Source organism: Poecilia latipinna, unplaced genomic scaffold (assembly GCF_001443285.1).
Source record: "Poecilia latipinna isolate Pla-1442-1.1 unplaced genomic scaffold, P_latipinna-1.0 Scaffold664, whole genome shotgun sequence".
NCBI lineage: Eukaryota > Metazoa > Chordata > Actinopteri > Cyprinodontiformes > Poeciliidae > Poecilia > Poecilia latipinna.
This window is the reverse complement of record NW_015113280.1, coordinates 1-16,823: the sequence shown is the minus strand read 5'-3', so window position 1 is coordinate 16,823 and position 16,823 is coordinate 1. Positions and strand designations below refer to the sequence as shown.

At 41.4% G+C, this 16,823-nt stretch overlaps 2 protein-coding genes across 4 annotated transcripts; one reads left to right on the top strand and one right to left on the bottom strand.

Annotated features, from left to right (window-relative positions):
• Window positions 1-207: 207 nt before the first annotated feature.
• man2b2 (mannosidase, alpha, class 2B, member 2) lies at window positions 208-9,238 on the bottom strand. 3 transcript variants are annotated; one of them, XM_015044163.1, is made up of 19 exons: window positions 9,150-9,238; window positions 8,687-8,833; window positions 7,440-7,545; window positions 7,185-7,357; window positions 6,990-7,105; window positions 6,468-6,645; window positions 6,149-6,347; window positions 5,680-5,870; window positions 5,408-5,579; window positions 4,380-4,516; window positions 4,014-4,291; window positions 3,283-3,474; window positions 2,679-2,922; window positions 2,487-2,597; window positions 2,213-2,405; window positions 1,039-1,185; window positions 837-949; window positions 596-713; window positions 208-508 (listed from the first exon to the last, which is right to left on the bottom strand). In XM_015044163.1, exons 2-19 carry the CDS (start codon window positions 8,825-8,827, stop codon window positions 411-413), a joined length of 2,907 nt encoding a protein of 968 aa, XP_014899649.1. In that variant the 5' UTR covers window positions 8,828-8,833; window positions 9,150-9,238; the 3' UTR covers window positions 208-410. The 3 variants fall into 3 exon arrangements, with proteins under 3 accessions (XP_014899649.1, XP_014899647.1, XP_014899648.1); XM_015044161.1 differs by lacking the exon at window positions 9,150-9,238 and adding an exon at window positions 8,907-9,124; XM_015044162.1 differs by lacking the exon at window positions 9,150-9,238 and adding an exon at window positions 8,907-9,124 and having other exon boundaries at window positions 5,414-5,579.
• Window positions 9,239-9,920: 682 nt separating this feature from the next.
• On the top strand, window positions 9,921-11,991 carry LOC106954567 (small integral membrane protein 20-like). Its single transcript, XM_015044172.1, has 3 exons — window positions 9,921-10,115; window positions 10,621-10,677; window positions 11,798-11,991. The coding sequence occupies exons 1-3, from the start codon at window positions 10,007-10,009 to the stop codon at window positions 11,839-11,841; spliced, it is 210 nt and encodes a 69-aa protein (XP_014899658.1). The 5' UTR covers window positions 9,921-10,006; the 3' UTR covers window positions 11,842-11,991.
• The last annotated feature ends 4,832 nt before the right edge of the window (window positions 11,992-16,823 follow it).

Below are 16,823 nucleotides of genomic sequence, written 5' to 3'. Positions count from 1 at the left end.
TAGGTAATTTCTTGATTCTAGACGTTTGACATTCAAATTGTTTTGTTTTTATTCAAAGATTATTTTTTTTTACAACCCATTTGGATTTAGTTTGCTTCACTGGTTGAATGAACATACCACCATTTTTGACTTCCTCCCCTGTGATCCACATAAATCTGACAAAATTTATGTTTGTTGTGGAAAAAAAAATGAAGGAAACATTAAAACGAGCGGAAAAGAAATAATCACTTTAATCCGTCCGAGACACAATTTCATCCTCCTGCACATCATTATCTATTTAGAAAACAACAATCAACACATTGTGCAAAAACTGCATTGAATCATTGAGCAGCAAAAGTATTAAATCTTCCAAAGTAACATAATTGGTCAAAAGAGCCGTGATCTTCACAGAAGATAGAAGGAGGGTCAGTTTAACCGTTCCTGGAGCTGAAGTGAATGAAGAAGGTCCTGATCTCTTTGGGTGAGATGGTGACGGTGAAATCCTGATTCCTCTTATGTTGGTCATTTTCTAAAACGAAAGGCGAGAAATAGTTTTAGTTGAAAAAGAAAAAAAAAAGTCGCATTTCTTTCCTTTCTCATTTGGAGCATTCCTCACTTTTCCCAGAGGTGTCTGCAGTTTTCCACCTCCACCTTTGCAGGGTTGTGATATTCCAGGTTCCTGTAAGCGAACGCTCCTCCAGCTCCCGCACTTCCCCCAAACCCTTTAAAACGTCCTGATCGCAAGAAAAGAGTCAGTCAAAAATGCAAAGAAGTTTGAGGTTGCAACGTGACAAAGTGTGAAATGTTTTCCATCGATACATCTACGTTTTGTCTTTTTTTTTTTTTTGCAGCTGTACCTTTAGGTTTACTGTGACTGGTTTGGAAAGCTCGGGGTCCTCTCCCTCCTCAAACAGATGCATGAGTCTCAGCAGAACCCGATCGTAGTCCGGCTCAGAGCGCACCTCCTTTCCTGTTTACGTTTCAAACAGCAGCGATAAAAACGCGTGAGAAAAACACATCTGAGCATTAAGAAAATCTGCAGATTCAGTCACACAGAACCTGAATGCAGGCGGCTGAGGTGAAGGTCGTGGTCGGAGGTGTAGTTCCACCCTGGGATGCTGAGGCTGAGCAGGTGGAGGTTGGGAGGCAGAACAACTGGAGGCACTGGGGAGTTAAATCTGGGCTCTCTGTCCTTCCGGGCCTTACCTATTAAAAAAGACAAGACAGCTTTTTAAACTCAAACTAACGAGAGCGTGTTGTTTTTTTTTTTTTGAGTAAAAAATGCACAAAGGAATTATCAGGTCACTGCAATCTGATAAATTTTGTAGCTTGATTTGCCCAGATCAGTAACTTGCTCAGTCAGAAATTTAAGAATTTTACCCTTTTCTCGATCAGTGAATGCAAGATCACTTTATTTTCATATCAGGTGTTTAAAACGGAAGAAAGCACCAAATGTGTAAGAGGCTATTAAAAAATAAAACCGTTTTCTACAGCAAGTCTAAGCTTATCTGAGGTTCATTCAAGGTAAGAGCGATCCAGGCTTCCAGCAGACAACAGGAAGGCTAAAAGGAGTAAAACAAACATCGCTCTGTTTTATCCTTATCTGTTTGTTTTATGAAAAAAGAATGGTTTGCAAATGTTGGCAGCTTTTTTGATATTGTAATAGAATTTACATTATCTAGAAAACGCACACGGAGACTGCTATTCTAACTATGCTATGCTAACTGTGCTAATATAAGATGCTAACGCCAGTGCTCCATTTTTTAAATGAGTAAAAAAATCCTGATTTGCTTCTGGTATGAAAAATAATGCCTTCTAAAAGCAATAAGTCTAGAGAAAATGTTCTCACTGTTGTTCTTAGATCCTCTTACATTTGTAATTTTCATACTTTTCAACAGTCATAGACTTTCTTATGTAGTCAAATCTTTAGTTCATGAAACCCCACAATGCCGAAGTTGGCTTTCAATTGACTTTTAATTTGAAAAAATAATATTTTACATTATCCCTTCAAGTTCTGTCAGTAACTTAAAACCCCAAACTATCAAAAAAAAGGTAGACAAAAACAGCAATTTTAAGAAAATAAAATACTTTGTAATTATTCAGCAATATTAAAACCCGTTATGTTGTACATAAAATTAATTTTGACCTTTAAAACAAAAACGTCTTAAAGACAAATTCAACTCAAATCAACATGTGCAGATCATCGGTGTCTCCTTCATATGAAGATACTTACCAGGCCGGTCTATTGGCATGACGACGGGTCTGTGCTGCAGCTCTACCGCCCCCCTCTGGTACAGTTTGGATGTTGCACCCACAGAGCCAAGGATCATCCAAAGGGTGGGCCTCACAACCGAGCTGTCGTTCAGCGTGAGGTTGTAGCCGAGGTTCCACTGCAAGTTGTTCCAAAGTCGGCGATGGAGCATCACCTGAGAGAAAATAAACACTTTCTAAAATACATCTGTGACTAAAGATCACAAAGCAAGTGGTCGTTAGTGTTTCGTTTTTACCTCTAGCTGTCCGTCGGCTGGACTGGAGACGCCGTGAGCTCTGTCGCTGAGGAGCACCAGACGGCTGATGTCGTCCTGGATGTAGGCCGTTCGGACCATGGGGAAGTAATTCTGCAGGCAGGAAAATGGAGCATATTTACAACCAAACGCCAAACCTGGAAAAAAAACCACACAGTTTGTCAAATATCCCACCCTTGCTAAAGTGTTATTAGTGAACTTCTTGTAGGTTCTCTTCATCATTTGGTAGCCATTGTCATCCGAGTACAGAGTCCTGTTGTTGTCGAGGGAGGAGCTGGTTCTGAGGACCACCTCTGTGTTGAGGCGCAGGGGGCCCAGAGAGTAGGTCTGCTCCAGCCTGTGGCACCAGGGCCCGGCCTCCGAATACTCTGGGACGCGAGTGGTGATCGAGTAGGCGCAGTCCTCGTCACCGTCCTCTCTAGAGCGGTCAACCAGAATTGGTCGTCAGCCGTAGAAAGAGATGAAATCTTCTTGGTTACACCGCAAAAACACAACGTCTGACCAAGCATTTTTGATCTACTTTCTAGTGCAAATATCTCAATACAAAACTAACTTTTCATCAAGAAATAGTCCGAATTTTGATAACAAAAAGTACTAGCTCAACTGGCAGAATATTTCACTTAGAACTAGTACTTTCTCATCAATATTAAGCAACTATTCACCTGAAAAGTTACATGTAATTAGTTTTGTCCTATTTCAAGTGACATTTGCACTAGAACCTTGACCAAAAATACTTGGTACGATTTTGTGTTTTAGCAGTGTAGTTCCAGTCACCGACCTGTAGAACCGCTGCCTGATCTCGGTGAGCACCTTTCCCGGGATTATCTCCATTTCCACGGCCTTGTAGGCCCGAACAGCTGACCCGTTAGCGCTGAAGATGTAGTTATCAGAGATGGGTCCTGCTTTCACGTCTCCATTGGCGTCGTATTCCCAGAAGTCCTGCGTCATCATGATTCGCCTTTGCTCCTTTCTGCCAGTGAAGAAGCACAAGCCGTTTTCCCAGAGAGTCATTTTAGTTTATGTTGCAGCACACTTAATAATTAATCAGTGTGATTTTCGCATGTTCTTTTATTGTTGAAAACTGTTAACAGACAAAAGGGACAGTGAGCGCCTGCCGCTAATCGGTCATTACTGCGCTGACTAGAGTGCTCACTGTGTTCTATACGCCCTCTGGTGGCGAACTGATGTAACTACAGTTTAATGCCTCAGTCCGAATAGAAGTGCAGCTTAAAAATAATTTCTATAGTCAAACAGGGGTCTTTAAATAAGGTAAGAAAAGGGAGGGGATTTAATTATTTCTGATATCAATTCTGTCACATTTATTTTATACAAAAGAAACAATCGAGGGAGGTTTGGCATAATAATCAAGTAGATTTATTTATTCAGACTCTCGTAGATTTTCATTCATGACCAAATCACCAGACAAACTCTCTGTGCTGGAACAAAATCCTGTTGAAAACGTGCAAAATGTTAAGTGCCCTGACAATGTTTAGGAGGTGTAAAACTCACAGGTAGGTGGCGCTGTGCAGGAGGTTGGTGTCCTGGTCAAACATGAGTTTGTAGCAGCCGTTCAGAACGGGCAGAAGCCGCCTTCCCGTTTTCCTCCAGTCCTTCACACGGCGCCGCTCGAACGCAACACTTCGAGCTTCGTAGGTGCTCTCGCACTTGGACTTCCCAGAACACGACGTCTCAGAGAACTGGACGGAGTACTTCCTGTGCTGAAGGCCGCCGAGCTGCGCCACAAAGAAGAGGTCGTAGGAGGCGTTGCACAGTGCCGACTTCTGGATCTGCGACGCAGAAGGAGAGAGAGAAAGTTGATTTCAGAAGATGATGGTTGAGCTAAGCTACCTCAAGCAGGAGGAGACGTTCGTGGACCTGCGCAGGGACGGGCTGCCCGTCGTCGTCACGGACGACCGCGCTCGGGAAGGTTACAGTCATGTTAACGACGGAGGTGATGTTCCACGCCAGTGGGTTGTAAACGATCACGTGTTGCTCCAGAGCCTGACCAGAACCTAAAATAGGAACATAAATAAACATCCACAACTGAATGCTGGAGAATCCCATTTGTTTACCGAAACCCGTTGAAGTTCTGTTAAGCCAGAGAGGTGATGCCAGAAACACGAGGCATGAAGAAGAAGAAAACAAAAAGTCAGAGGCAACAAAAACTCTCTCAGAGTTTCAGCAATAAGGCTGTGGACTCGATTTAAAGTAGAAAAATTTGGAGCTAGCGACTTACTTTTCACTATCCCATCACCACAGCATGACGCTGCCTCCACCGTACCTCGGTTTGTACAATGTTCTCAGTTACGAGATAAGAGAAAATCCATCATAAAATTAACCTTGTGCAATGTTTTCTTGGTTTGTCGCTTTCAGAAGTCCACATGCCGAGTTATGTTTAATTCAAAGCTTTATTCCAGTGACAAAGCCTACTTACATCATATTAATTATCCATCTTAATAATGCATAAGAAGCCAATTCTCGGGACATGTGGGTGATATGGACTTCAAAATTAATCGTCATATGTTGTGGTACTAGTAGAATGTCAATAAAAACGATTTAAAAAGCCATTTTTTCCATCTTTTTTAGGTAAGATGTAAATGAAATACGCTTCTTCGGGATCCCAGTTTCTCAAATCAAACTGCTCACTGTAACTGCATTTAATCATAATTTCAAATTTATTGATATTTATAGATGCTCTCATTAAAACAAATAGTGGAGAAAAAAGTAAAAATAACATCTACGATGTTTTTATTCTTTTTCTTTCAAAAATCATGATTTGGAACTTATCAAGTTGACGATAAATCAAAACGATCACGATGAGAAATTTCTCACGCTAAGCGAAACAATAAATATTGTCCCAGGAATGTACGTTTATAAAAAAGTGGAAGCGTTTCAGCTCGTACCTTTTCCCTGGAAGCTTCCGCTGGGAACGCCGGAGACGTCCTGGTTCTGCGGCAGCAGGAAGAGCGCGGCTAGAAGCTCCTCAGCTCCCATCATGCCTTGCAGCAGGTGCTGCACGTACATTTCCGCCACTTTGGGCGACTCGGTACCAGTGATGGCGTCATGGTGCTGGACCTGGAAAGAATCACAGTACGTATTGATTCCCATTCGCTTCCTCGTGTTAAATGATATTTTTTCGCGTCGTGTTTCGGATGTAAAAGCCGAGGCGGATTACCTCGGCGACAGCCCAGCGCAGAGCCCTGAGTTTCTCCAGAGCCCAGTCTTTAGCCACCGGTCCGTCTGGGAAGCTGATCCGGTACCGGGTGAAGAGCGTCTCGGCTGCGTGCAGCCGGGAACTGGCCCGCCTCGCCACTCCCTTCAGGACATTTCTAGAAGCGTAAAATCCCGTCCATGCCTGGTAGGGCTCTGGGAAATGCAGCAAAAACACTTCCTGTGTGTGTGTACGTGCACGTTACTTGCAACTGTCCGCATTCATATGGAAATTAAAAACTTTTCCACACTCAAATTTCCAGAGTTTGTAGTCCTAAACGACAGTTTTCAAGATACTAAATACTTAAGTTCACAATAAATTTATGACAAGGATGGGAATAAAGTCTGGAAAAACAAATATTCTTTCATTTGTGAAAGAATTTCAAACTTCCCATTGTTTACTCTGCAAGAATACACACTGCTTACACACATACCCGTCGAATATGGTAGAAAATCCTCACTCCCACGGACATCCCAGGTAAGATTTGATTGGTGGACTGACTGGAAGTACTCGCTCAGAGTTGCGTACTGCACCGTTACGCCGAACTCCTTGCTGTTCTGGTTGATGTACGTCATCAGAGGGTCCATGTTCCTGAACTGCACTGATGAGTTGAAAAACTGTTTGTCGCAGCCCTAAAAAAACAAACAAACAAAAACAATAAAAAGACCCACAAAGATTCTGAAACTGATTTCAAGCCTAAAACCCTTTCCAGGATAAAAGTCATGAAAACATGACGGTTTGCGTTCCCCCACCCAAGGCCAGAGCAAATGGTTGGTCCTGAACCACGCAGCCCTCTGCTTGATGTTCTCCGCCATGGTCTGAGCGTACGCGTGCACCGTCTCCTTGGTGACGGGGAGGCTCATGTTGGGGTAGACGCCATCTTTGGGGGGGTCCGGGAACAAAGCAACGCCGTTCCAGTAGAAACCGGATCTGAGGCGGAAGAAACAAGCTGTTAGTTATTAAAACTGGAGTAAATTAGGTTTTGCTACGTTGACAAACAGAACCAGGTTTCTTTTGGAGGTTTGGTTGTGGATGGTGGTTATGCTTAGTACTGACTCAATATGAATGGATGCCACCGTTTTTAGAGTTTTATTTCTGAAAACCCTTTGAAAACAACAGATGAATCTCCCTCCACTTCATTATTATTCTCTACTGGTCCATCATATTAAGTCCCAATAAAACACAAAGAAGGTTGTGAAGGAAGAAAAGTTTAGAGGGTATAAATCACTTTGTAAGGCACTGTAGTTAGAGACAGAAAAATTAACGTAAAACACCTGTTGGAGAACGGTATGTGAGACGGCGTGCAGTAGCTGTACTGGTCCATGGTGTGTGTGAAGATCTCCTGTCGGGCTTTCAAAGAGGGAGACCCTCTCCACACAAACTGCAGTTTCTGAAGTCAGAAAACAACCAGTTAGCAAAGAAGCTCAATTCGCTTCCTGTCGCAGTCTGCAGAGCAGAGCCAAGGCCACCTTGTTTTTCTGCATGCCGTCTTTGAGGTCGTAGTCGATGCGGGAGATGAGGTGAGCGTTGAACCCGGCCAGGGAGAACAGCACCGGCGTGGCGGCCGAGGCACCGAACGGATCCACGTGCCAGGAGAACTGCGGACGCACGCCGAACGTTTGGTACAGGAAGCCATGGCCCTCTGAAACGACGGCAGAGTCAGCAGGACGGGTGAGTCTCGACGGCAAACCCGTGGGGACCAAGAGGAGCAGGAGTCGGGTTACCGGTCAGCTGCAAGATCTCGTCTTCCAGGTCCGTCACCGCCTCGTCGTGCATCACTTGGCCTCCGATGATGAACTCCAGACGACCTTCTTTCACGAGCTGCCGGATCTGGACGGGGGAATTCAAAAGATCAGCTTAAATCCTGCAGAAAAGTAACATTAATCACTCATCTGGACAAATAACACCCAAAAGACAAGTTTTATTTATTTATTTATTTATTTATTTATTTATTTTATTTATTTATTTAGATTTTTAAGCAAATCTTTCAAAGGAAGGTAACTTAATAGTGAGTCAAATGCTTAATTCCTTCAGCACATGTTGGTTCAGTCGTATTTTGTGTCATAAGTTAATTCTACTATTTTTTAACCAACATTTGGAAGAGTCTGTAATACCAAGAGAACTTTTAAACTTCTGATGCTACATTCAATGCTAACTGGGAATTTAGAAGTCAGTTTTGCAGAACAGGTTTATCTGGGACTGCATGTCTTCTTGGTGGTGTGGGAAGGTGGGGATTGAGGCGGTGAGCACAAGCAGAAGGTTACCCAGGGCATCGTCCATCCGAGAACTGCCACTGATCTCAGTCACTGAAAATATATGCTTTTATGGTGAGTAAATAAAAACTCTGGAGCCACATTTCTCCGTTTACATTTTGCCTTCAAGGTGCCAGCGACAGTGCTTTTAATTCGTTATAACAAAACAAAATGGAATTTATTGCAAGGAGGTTCGTTTTCAAGAACTGTAATAAAGGAAAATGATTATAGTATGTTCGCCTTTAACAGTCAGAACCAGAGGTGGGCAGATCAACCCAAAATATCAATACTGACTTGGTGATAAGATTGATAGCTTTGTTTCAGATTCCCTCTTGAAACTGTGCTTTACTTTTGTATTGTAGTTTCTCAACCCTATCATAAAAATATTTTTGCTGTGATCTGCTCAGAGACTAATTTTTTGTACTTTTTTGTCGTTATTTTAGAAAATAATCGACACAATTGTTTTTTTGTTTTTTTTTAGATGTTTATCATGCAAATATGTCATTTTGTATAGACCTCTCCTGGGTTTTAATAAAAAATAATTCAAAGAAAAATCTACAACATAAAAGTCAGAAGTTAGACGATATACGTAAATAATAAGTAATAAGCGACACCGATACTATATTTACTTGGTATCGAATCAGACACCAAAATATGCAGCGTCGCACTTCTAGTCAGTACAGATAGCTAATCATGTGATTGTAGATACGTGTCCATACTTGTTTCTTTTGAGTGTCCGAGGCCACTGAGTCCCACCACAGTCTGAAAAACTCCTGCTCCACAGAGATAAACCTGCGCTCCTTCACCTTTGACAGCTCCTCCGTCACGCTGCTGTACACGTTGGCCGCATAGGCGTGCATACTCTCCTACAGGACACACTCATGTTTAGAATAAATAAAACAGCACTCTATAGCACGATTGTACCATGAACACAACAACCTGGATGGTGTACACCCAGCCTACATCCATGTGGCTGTGAGGAATCACAAATGTTTGAATGGGCTGATCTTCTCCGAACGTTTTTCCCGAACTGAACCAAAAACTGAACACGATGAGGGATAAAAGATGCATTTTGTCAGCTCAAAAAGGCGACAGGAGCTTTGGCGATGAGCTCCCTAGTGTTCACCAACACTTCCTCATGTCCTTATTATTGTTTTGTAAAAAGCATGTGACTGGACTCGCCTCCTTTACAGTCAGCCGTCGGATGATCTAGATAGCAGCGTCGACCATGCGGCGTGGGAGGAGTTTAGCAACTGGAAGAGCTGGTCAGAGGTTCATTGGTTGAGTGAAATCCATTTAATGAAAGAAGTAGGGATGAAGATTGAGGAATACACATATATCAATAACTCCACTGTAGTAATCTGTTTTTTGTATTACTATTTTATCAACTTTGTTTTGTTATATCAAAAGTTGTGTGCTTCTGACCAACTTATTTTAATGTACCTATTCTTTTGTTATTGGTTCAGTAAAATCCATTTATTATAAATTACTTTTTTATATCTTCTTAAAACTTAACATATATATATATATATATATATATATATATATATATATATATATATATATATATATATATATATATATATATATATATGTTAAGTTTATTCTGTATTCATTCAGTTTTTCTTCTGTTCCATGCTGTGTTGTTCCTTTTGTCATTGGCTTAATAAAGTCAACTGGAAAATAAACATAAAAAAAGAATATATAGACTACTCCTTAAAGTAGTGTATTATTTATCTTATTCTCTCAATTTTTACAACTTATATCACTTGTTGGTTTTTTACTTTTATTTTTGTGTTGTTAATATTAATATTTTCAGTGATAATTTCGTAATATTTTCTGTTCTTGGTTCAATTTTAAGCGTCTAACCCCGCCTCCGCCGCGCGTCCTTTTGGCTCGCCGGCTGAAAAATGGGGCGCAGCCAATTGTGACGACTCATCCGGTGCGATGGCTATAACCTTTCCCACCGGAAGCAGTCCTGTAAAGTAAACCCTGAGAGCTTCTGGAGGTGACAGCGCAGCTTCACATGTAACAAAAAGATGTCTAAAAGCACTAAAATAGTTCTGGTGTTTGGAGGCTTCATAACGGCGGTGGCCGCTGCGTTTTATCCCATATTTGTCTACCCTCTGACACATAAGGAGGAATACAGTAAGTAACCGCAAAGACTATGTTGTAAACAGTTAGCATTTTGTGTCATTTTGATGTCTAATTAAAGTCACAGTTAAACGCAGTGTTGTTTTTTCTCCCATTTAAATAAAATTAACCAATCAGAATCGACTTTGGGTAATTTCAACAATCGTTTTAATCGTTTCTGTTCGACGTCCTCCGGTTTGGGAGCAACAATAAGAATGGGTTTCTGTATTTTGCTTGTTTGATTAGACATTCAACTCAATTCAGAATTACTTTATTTATCCTAGAGGAGAATTAAATGTTATAACGGATTATTCAAGTATCTTCAAAAAGTTGTGAGCTGGACGAACCTCTGGTAGCAGTCAGCCTTGCAGCGAATCTGAAGAGGCCTCTGACTGAAGACGCGTTAGGAAATACAAGAATGAGAATTAGCAACATTGTACTAGTGTTTTTCAGGAGTTCATTCATGAAAATATGTGACCACAGTGGAATATTTAACTTAGATTCTGTCGTCCTCTTCTAGGAGAAGTCCAGAAGGTGAACAGGGCAGGAATCAATCAGGCCGATATTCAGCCTGCAGGTAAGAAAGCTGCTGAAATTTAAAGTTCTGCTTGCTTTTATCTAACTTAAATGTCACTCCAAATCAGAAAAAAGTCAAACTGAATCCCCCCTCCCCCCCTCACACACACACACACACACACACACACAAAATCTTCTTTCCAAAATAGCAATAGTACCAACAGTGTAAATTTTTCATGCACACAGGTGCAGACATCTAGGTTTATATAACCAGTATGGTGAGAGTACTTATTTAAATTAATCAGAGCTTATTTACAATTATCTGATCCCACCTGGATCAGATAATTGAATCTGATCCAGGTACAATTTTTCGGAGCAAAAATTACCAAGTTGCTCCGATAGTATTTTTCCACCTTTTTTTTTTTTTTTTTTCAAATACATTAGGACAAACAATATCCAGTTCCCTTCCAGAGGAGTACCACCAAATACCACACAGTGGTTCTCCCAAAATGTACACACGTGGCACCTTGTGAAATACCAAGAGAGTATAAATAAAAATCAGCTAGAAAACTGAAAATGGAAAACTGAAAATCCTTTTCTCAATAGGATGAGGATTTAGAACAACCCTTCTAGATCTATAGAACCTCTGAGGGATGAGTTTGTTTGAAGAGGACATCTAACGCAGAGGTGTCAAACTTTTCCGTTTGGCATTTTTTGTTTATATCCCTTGCCCAAAACATAAACTACATTGTTGAAATATACTTGATATGCAGTCAATTCTTCAATAGCAAAGGTGTCCAAAGTCAATCATCAAGACCGCTTGCACTGCCTGTCTTAGATGTTGCCCTAAGTCGGCACATATGAATCAAAACAATTGTTCTGCTAACGAGCTAAGTGGCATGCCGAGGAGGTGATTAAGTCGTTTGAATCAGCAGCTTTGGAGCTAAGACGCATCAGAAACCTGTAGAGTACTTACATCTAGGACTAGAGTGAAAAAGAGAGAAGAAGAAAAAATAAGGAAACACTACAGGAGAAACTCTCATATGGTTATAACCCAATCATTAATGTCTTCAGTTGAGAATTGGCACCGCTATTGAAAGGTATTCCCGTGTTTTCTGAATTTTTGCACGTTTTGATGTGTTTTCTGTTTGTTTGTTTGTTTGTTTTGTTTATGTCTGAAGGTGTCAAGATCTGGTCCGATCCGTTCAAGCCTGTAGAGAAATGAAGACAGTGAGAAGTCCTGCTCACTGATGCTATTGAAATCATGAGTATGTTTTTGGAGTGCTTGGTGTGTGAATGAGTGAAATACTTACCGATTGTTTTGACGGCTTTGGATGCGTTTCTACTTAAATAAAGTCAACCATTAAAAATGTAATAAGTGATTGTGTTTTTTGTTGACCACAAGGGGGCGCACTATCCCCTCGTGTTCTGAAAGGCACTGAACCGGGGAAAGCTTTATTTTAAGGGAGGGGGTTGGGGGAGAATCTTTGTATTTCTAAAAGTCTCACTCTGGTATGCAGTATGTAAGTAATTATAATAAAATGTAAAAGTTTGTTTACACATCTCTTTTTGAGCCTCCTTTGACGTTTTATTTGCTTTTAGATGATGTGGGACTCATAAAATCACTTCAACAGCAGAAGGAGGGTAATGTGCAAGATGTTTTTTTTCCCTAAAATGGAAACCCAAGAGCCGAAGTTATTCTAAGACAGATCGGTTTGCATTATCGTCTCCCCGTCAAGAGACTTTGGGTTTAATACGCATGTAGTATTATCTATAGGCTGAACTGACAGGGCAGATCCACGATTGGCCTTTCAGAAACCCACTCGATGTGGTCCAGACTCCCTTTACGAGACCACTAGTGGTGTAAAAGCAGAGAATTTCTAAACTGATTTTCTTTTTTTTCTTCCCCCTTTCCTTCTGCACTTTTGTGGTTTCCTGGCATTGACCAGCTTCCACTTTAGGAGTTTTGTCCATCAAAGTACTTCTGGAGGAAGGATGGATTAAGAAAGAACCAAAGCATGTGTTTATGGTTCTTCAGAGATGCTACTTTCCTAAAGTCCCCCCCTTAAATCCTTCACGGTCCTCCGTGTGGCCTCCGCTTTTTTGGAGGGGGGGGATTTCTGGATTGTTGTTGCCAGTGATCGCCACTCTCCCCTCTGAGCTCCACTCCCCCACCACCAATCAACAACCCCCTTTTGTTTATGAGAGGTTGTTATTGTTGAACGGTGTTCAGAAACAAGAGAAAACTCAAGAGCGCGGCTGCTCGGAGGCGTCTAAAGCAAATAAGAGAGCCGAGGCAAGGGGTGAGGGAGCGGGAGAAGAGGAGGGGAAGGGGCAGCTAAGAAGAGAACGAAAAAAAAAAGAAAAAGAAGCAGAAATTCCTCTCATTCCCCGCTGGTGTTTTCCAGATTCCTCAAGCGACAGCTCCGTGGCCGTGCGAGTGAAGTAAGCAACCAGAGGGGAAACTGAAGCGAACGACGAGAGGAAGAGAAGCGCATTCTTGTGGGGACGCGTCACCTCCACGCAGAATAGAAAAAGATACTCGATCTCTGCTGCTGAGCCGGGCAGGCCGTGAGGCGAGGGCCCTCAGCTTTGAGGCCCCCCTCCTCACGCCTTCATGAGTGACTGCTGGAGGAGTCGCGGACACGCAAATGCACTCCTTAAATCTCTCCTCTGAAAACAGGGGCACCTTGGAGTTGATGGCCGCCTTTTCATAGTTGTGTGTGTGTGTGTGTGTGTGTGTGTGTGTGTGTGTTGTCTAGTCCTGTTGATGTGCTTCGCGTCACATTCTGTGGGATACGTATGGAGGGACAGCCATGTCTATAAAACACTCCAAGGGGTCACGGCGCACTTCAAACCAAACACCAACACAACAATATTGCCACCGCAGCTCTTTTTCCTCCCCGGCCATTAAGCCATCACACAAATCTCTCGCCGCTATTGAGGAAGGTTTGGAAAGTGGTGACACATCCTCGGAGCCCTCTGCATCTCGTAAAAGAAAAAAAAAAGCTAATTAGCTGAGGTTTCTTTCTAATTGCCATGGGAACAAGGGTCGGAACTGAAGGAAGGGGAAAGGAGAGAGGCTTTTGGAAGGGATTTGGCTTGTGCAACGATCAAAACATGAAGGGAAATTGATCTAATTGAAAGCAAGAAAAATATCTGAATAAACTGAAAAGTTGTCCTGTTAATCACCAGACTAAGATTTAGTTGTATAACCCAACTGCTTTGCATAGAGTCAACAAATTCTGGCAACTGTGAGCAGGTATTCAAGCCATGATGATTGGAGTCCCTCCATACTTCTTCTACGTTTGATTTTGCTTTAGAAACAGCTTGCTTGATGTTTTCTATTGGATTAAAGACCGAGGATCAGGTCCTATTGTTCTATTGTTCTTACACCAAGATGCTGCTCACTTACTGGTGTGTGCTTTGGGGTTGTTGAAACACCCACTTCAAGGGCATTTCCTCTCTATTGCACACTGATGAAAATGGTTGAGAAAATTTCGTCCAAATATTGTATCATAAAATCCCATCAGAGAACGTTCAATCCAATGAAGTACAATGCTATTGGAGGTACAGTAAAGCTAAGACACGGTGCAATACTTTCAAATACTTACATAAATTACTTCTTCTTTTGTCAGAGTCATAGCTTTACCATACGACTATCACATATTGATAAACCGAAGAGGGGCAAAAGTAAAAAATAACAAATTACCGTATAGTTAATAAAGTTATCTTTTTTTGAATAACTTTTTATGCTGCTAAATGAGAGTATTTGTTTTTTCCAAACAACTGTGGCGTGAATTAAGTGACTGATAAACTGTGTGGACAAGCAGGTGTAGACAATGAATGGATGAATTCACCAACTTCATACAATGATTTACTTATACAGAATTAGCATCTCTTAACTTTTCTTGGACACCTAATCGTAAAGTTGCCATGTAGGAGCATAATTTCTACCAAAAACAAAAGTTTGAGTGTACTGAGTATTTTCATTCTCTGTCAAAGTCCCCTATCTGACAAACATCAAAAATGTACCTTTAGCCACCTGACCAAATTTCATCGACGTGCTCCATAAGTAAAGGTATCAGGGCTCCTCCTGTGCTTTGACAAAAAAAGATAAATAAAAAATACAACACAGTTGTGTTTCCTCTTACAAACCAAGCAGGGCCCAGGTTTGACATCTCAAACATACGACCTTGTAAAGCAGTTTACTGGAGTGCCGTCCACATTCTTGGATCTCAGCAGGCGCGCGACTGTGGAAACAGACGGCTTCCGTCTGAAGCAACGTCGGGAAGAAGGAGAAAGACACCGGCTGGCCTCCCAGCAGGCCGGAGAGGTCGATCCCACACACCAATCCTGTCACCGGTATGGCCTAGAGTTAGCTGGGCCTGCAGCATCACCAGGTGACAGAAATGGTTTAAATGAACTCCAAACAATCCACCTGTCTTTTTTTGTTTATATTTTGCCATCACATTGTACCCATTTTCTCTTTTTACAATCACAATCTTTCATCCAGACTAAAATCTAATAAAGATTTAGTTGTAATTTAGTCATTTGTAGGCATTTTAGTTTCAATATAGATTTAAGTGAAGTCGAAGGACTCGTTTCCACAATCGGTTTCTCCGAAGCTTCCCAGAACATTTTTACGCACAATGGCAGTTTGTGTGTGTGCTATGTCCGTTTGTTTTTAATACCTAGTGGGGACCATTTTCCTGACAGATGTACGCTGTGGGGACCCACTGCTCCTTGTGGGGAAACATTGTTTTTGGGTCAGGGGTCAGATTTAGGACTAAGGTGTGAATTGAGTTTTGATTAGGGTTAGGGTTAGGTATGTAATGGTTAGGGTTAGGGTTATGATAAGGGTAAGGTACAGGCTGTAGAAATGAATGGAAGTCAATGGGTGACTTAAAACCTTAAAAGGTGAAAAGAGCAACACAAGAACAATCAAGTTTCATGATTTCCTTCTTATATCTCTAGGTTAAAAACATTTCTTTATAGGTAACATTTAGAATGTAACGGACTTAGCTTATTATGGAACACAGATTTACTTTTGTTATTTGAAACTTCAGATTAAGTCTAATTTCTCCAAATCATCCAGCCATTCCACGTGTTTTAAATTTGATCTAATTGCATCTAAACTCCCCCAGAGTTTTACTGCTTTTATCCATGAACAGTAAAATCAATCATTCTATGGAAATTGGGACAAAAAATGTTCCAACAACACAATTGGTGTTGGCAGCATCATGCTATTGTGTGTATTTTTTTATTTATTTTTTTAAGAAACTGGAAAAACTTGAGATTCTGGTTAACGATGCAGAGTTGTAGTGTTCAGATCAAAGCTGCAGGCCTAGTCAAAGTCCCGACCTTGATACAAATTGCAAACCAGAGGTCTGACTTGAAAAGTAATTGGCAGAACTTTCAACCCCCATTTGTGCAAAAGATTTTCCGCTGTAATTGCAGCACAATGATACAAAAAAGTGGTTGTTTTGTGAGAAAATATTAAAAAGCTCAAATGGCACCAATGGTTTTGCGTATCTCCCTAATACTCAGAGTATTTATGTTCTGTTTTCAATACAAATATGAGATTTTTTATTTTAGAGCATTACACTTGATAAATCTCCCATAGAAAGGCAAAAACATGTCGGAACAAAGAGGGCTCAGATGCACTCGTGGCTTAACTTAATGAAGCCCCGTTTCTTCACGACTCCTCAGACGCTGAGCGTGATTAAGCAACACTTCTGTGTGAGGTAAGTAGGAAATTTTTAAATGTGGCTTCCAGAGTGCCAAAAGCCTGTCTGCTGGCCACTATCCACGAGCGGACCTCAGGAAGAAACATTTGAGCAATCAGTTAGAGTACAAAGTTTTAAAAAGGCTTTAATATTTCCTGTATTTTTATATGATTTTTCCCCCTCTTCCCTTCAATGGAGAGGAAAATCTCTCTTATAGGCCAATGTATTTCTGTTTTAAAGTGGTTGTCTCTCGTTTGATTGATTTTTTGGAAACAAAATGCTGCAAACCACAATTACATTTCACTTAGGGCTCTTTCTCTCTCTCTCTGTCTCTCTCTCTGTCACACACACACACACACACACACACACACACACACGTGAAATATTATCATCACCCATCCCAAGCACACACCACTACATCACGGCCCGCACGTGTGTGCAGGGCCGGCCGTCAATCAGCGGTGTATGGCAGGTTTCC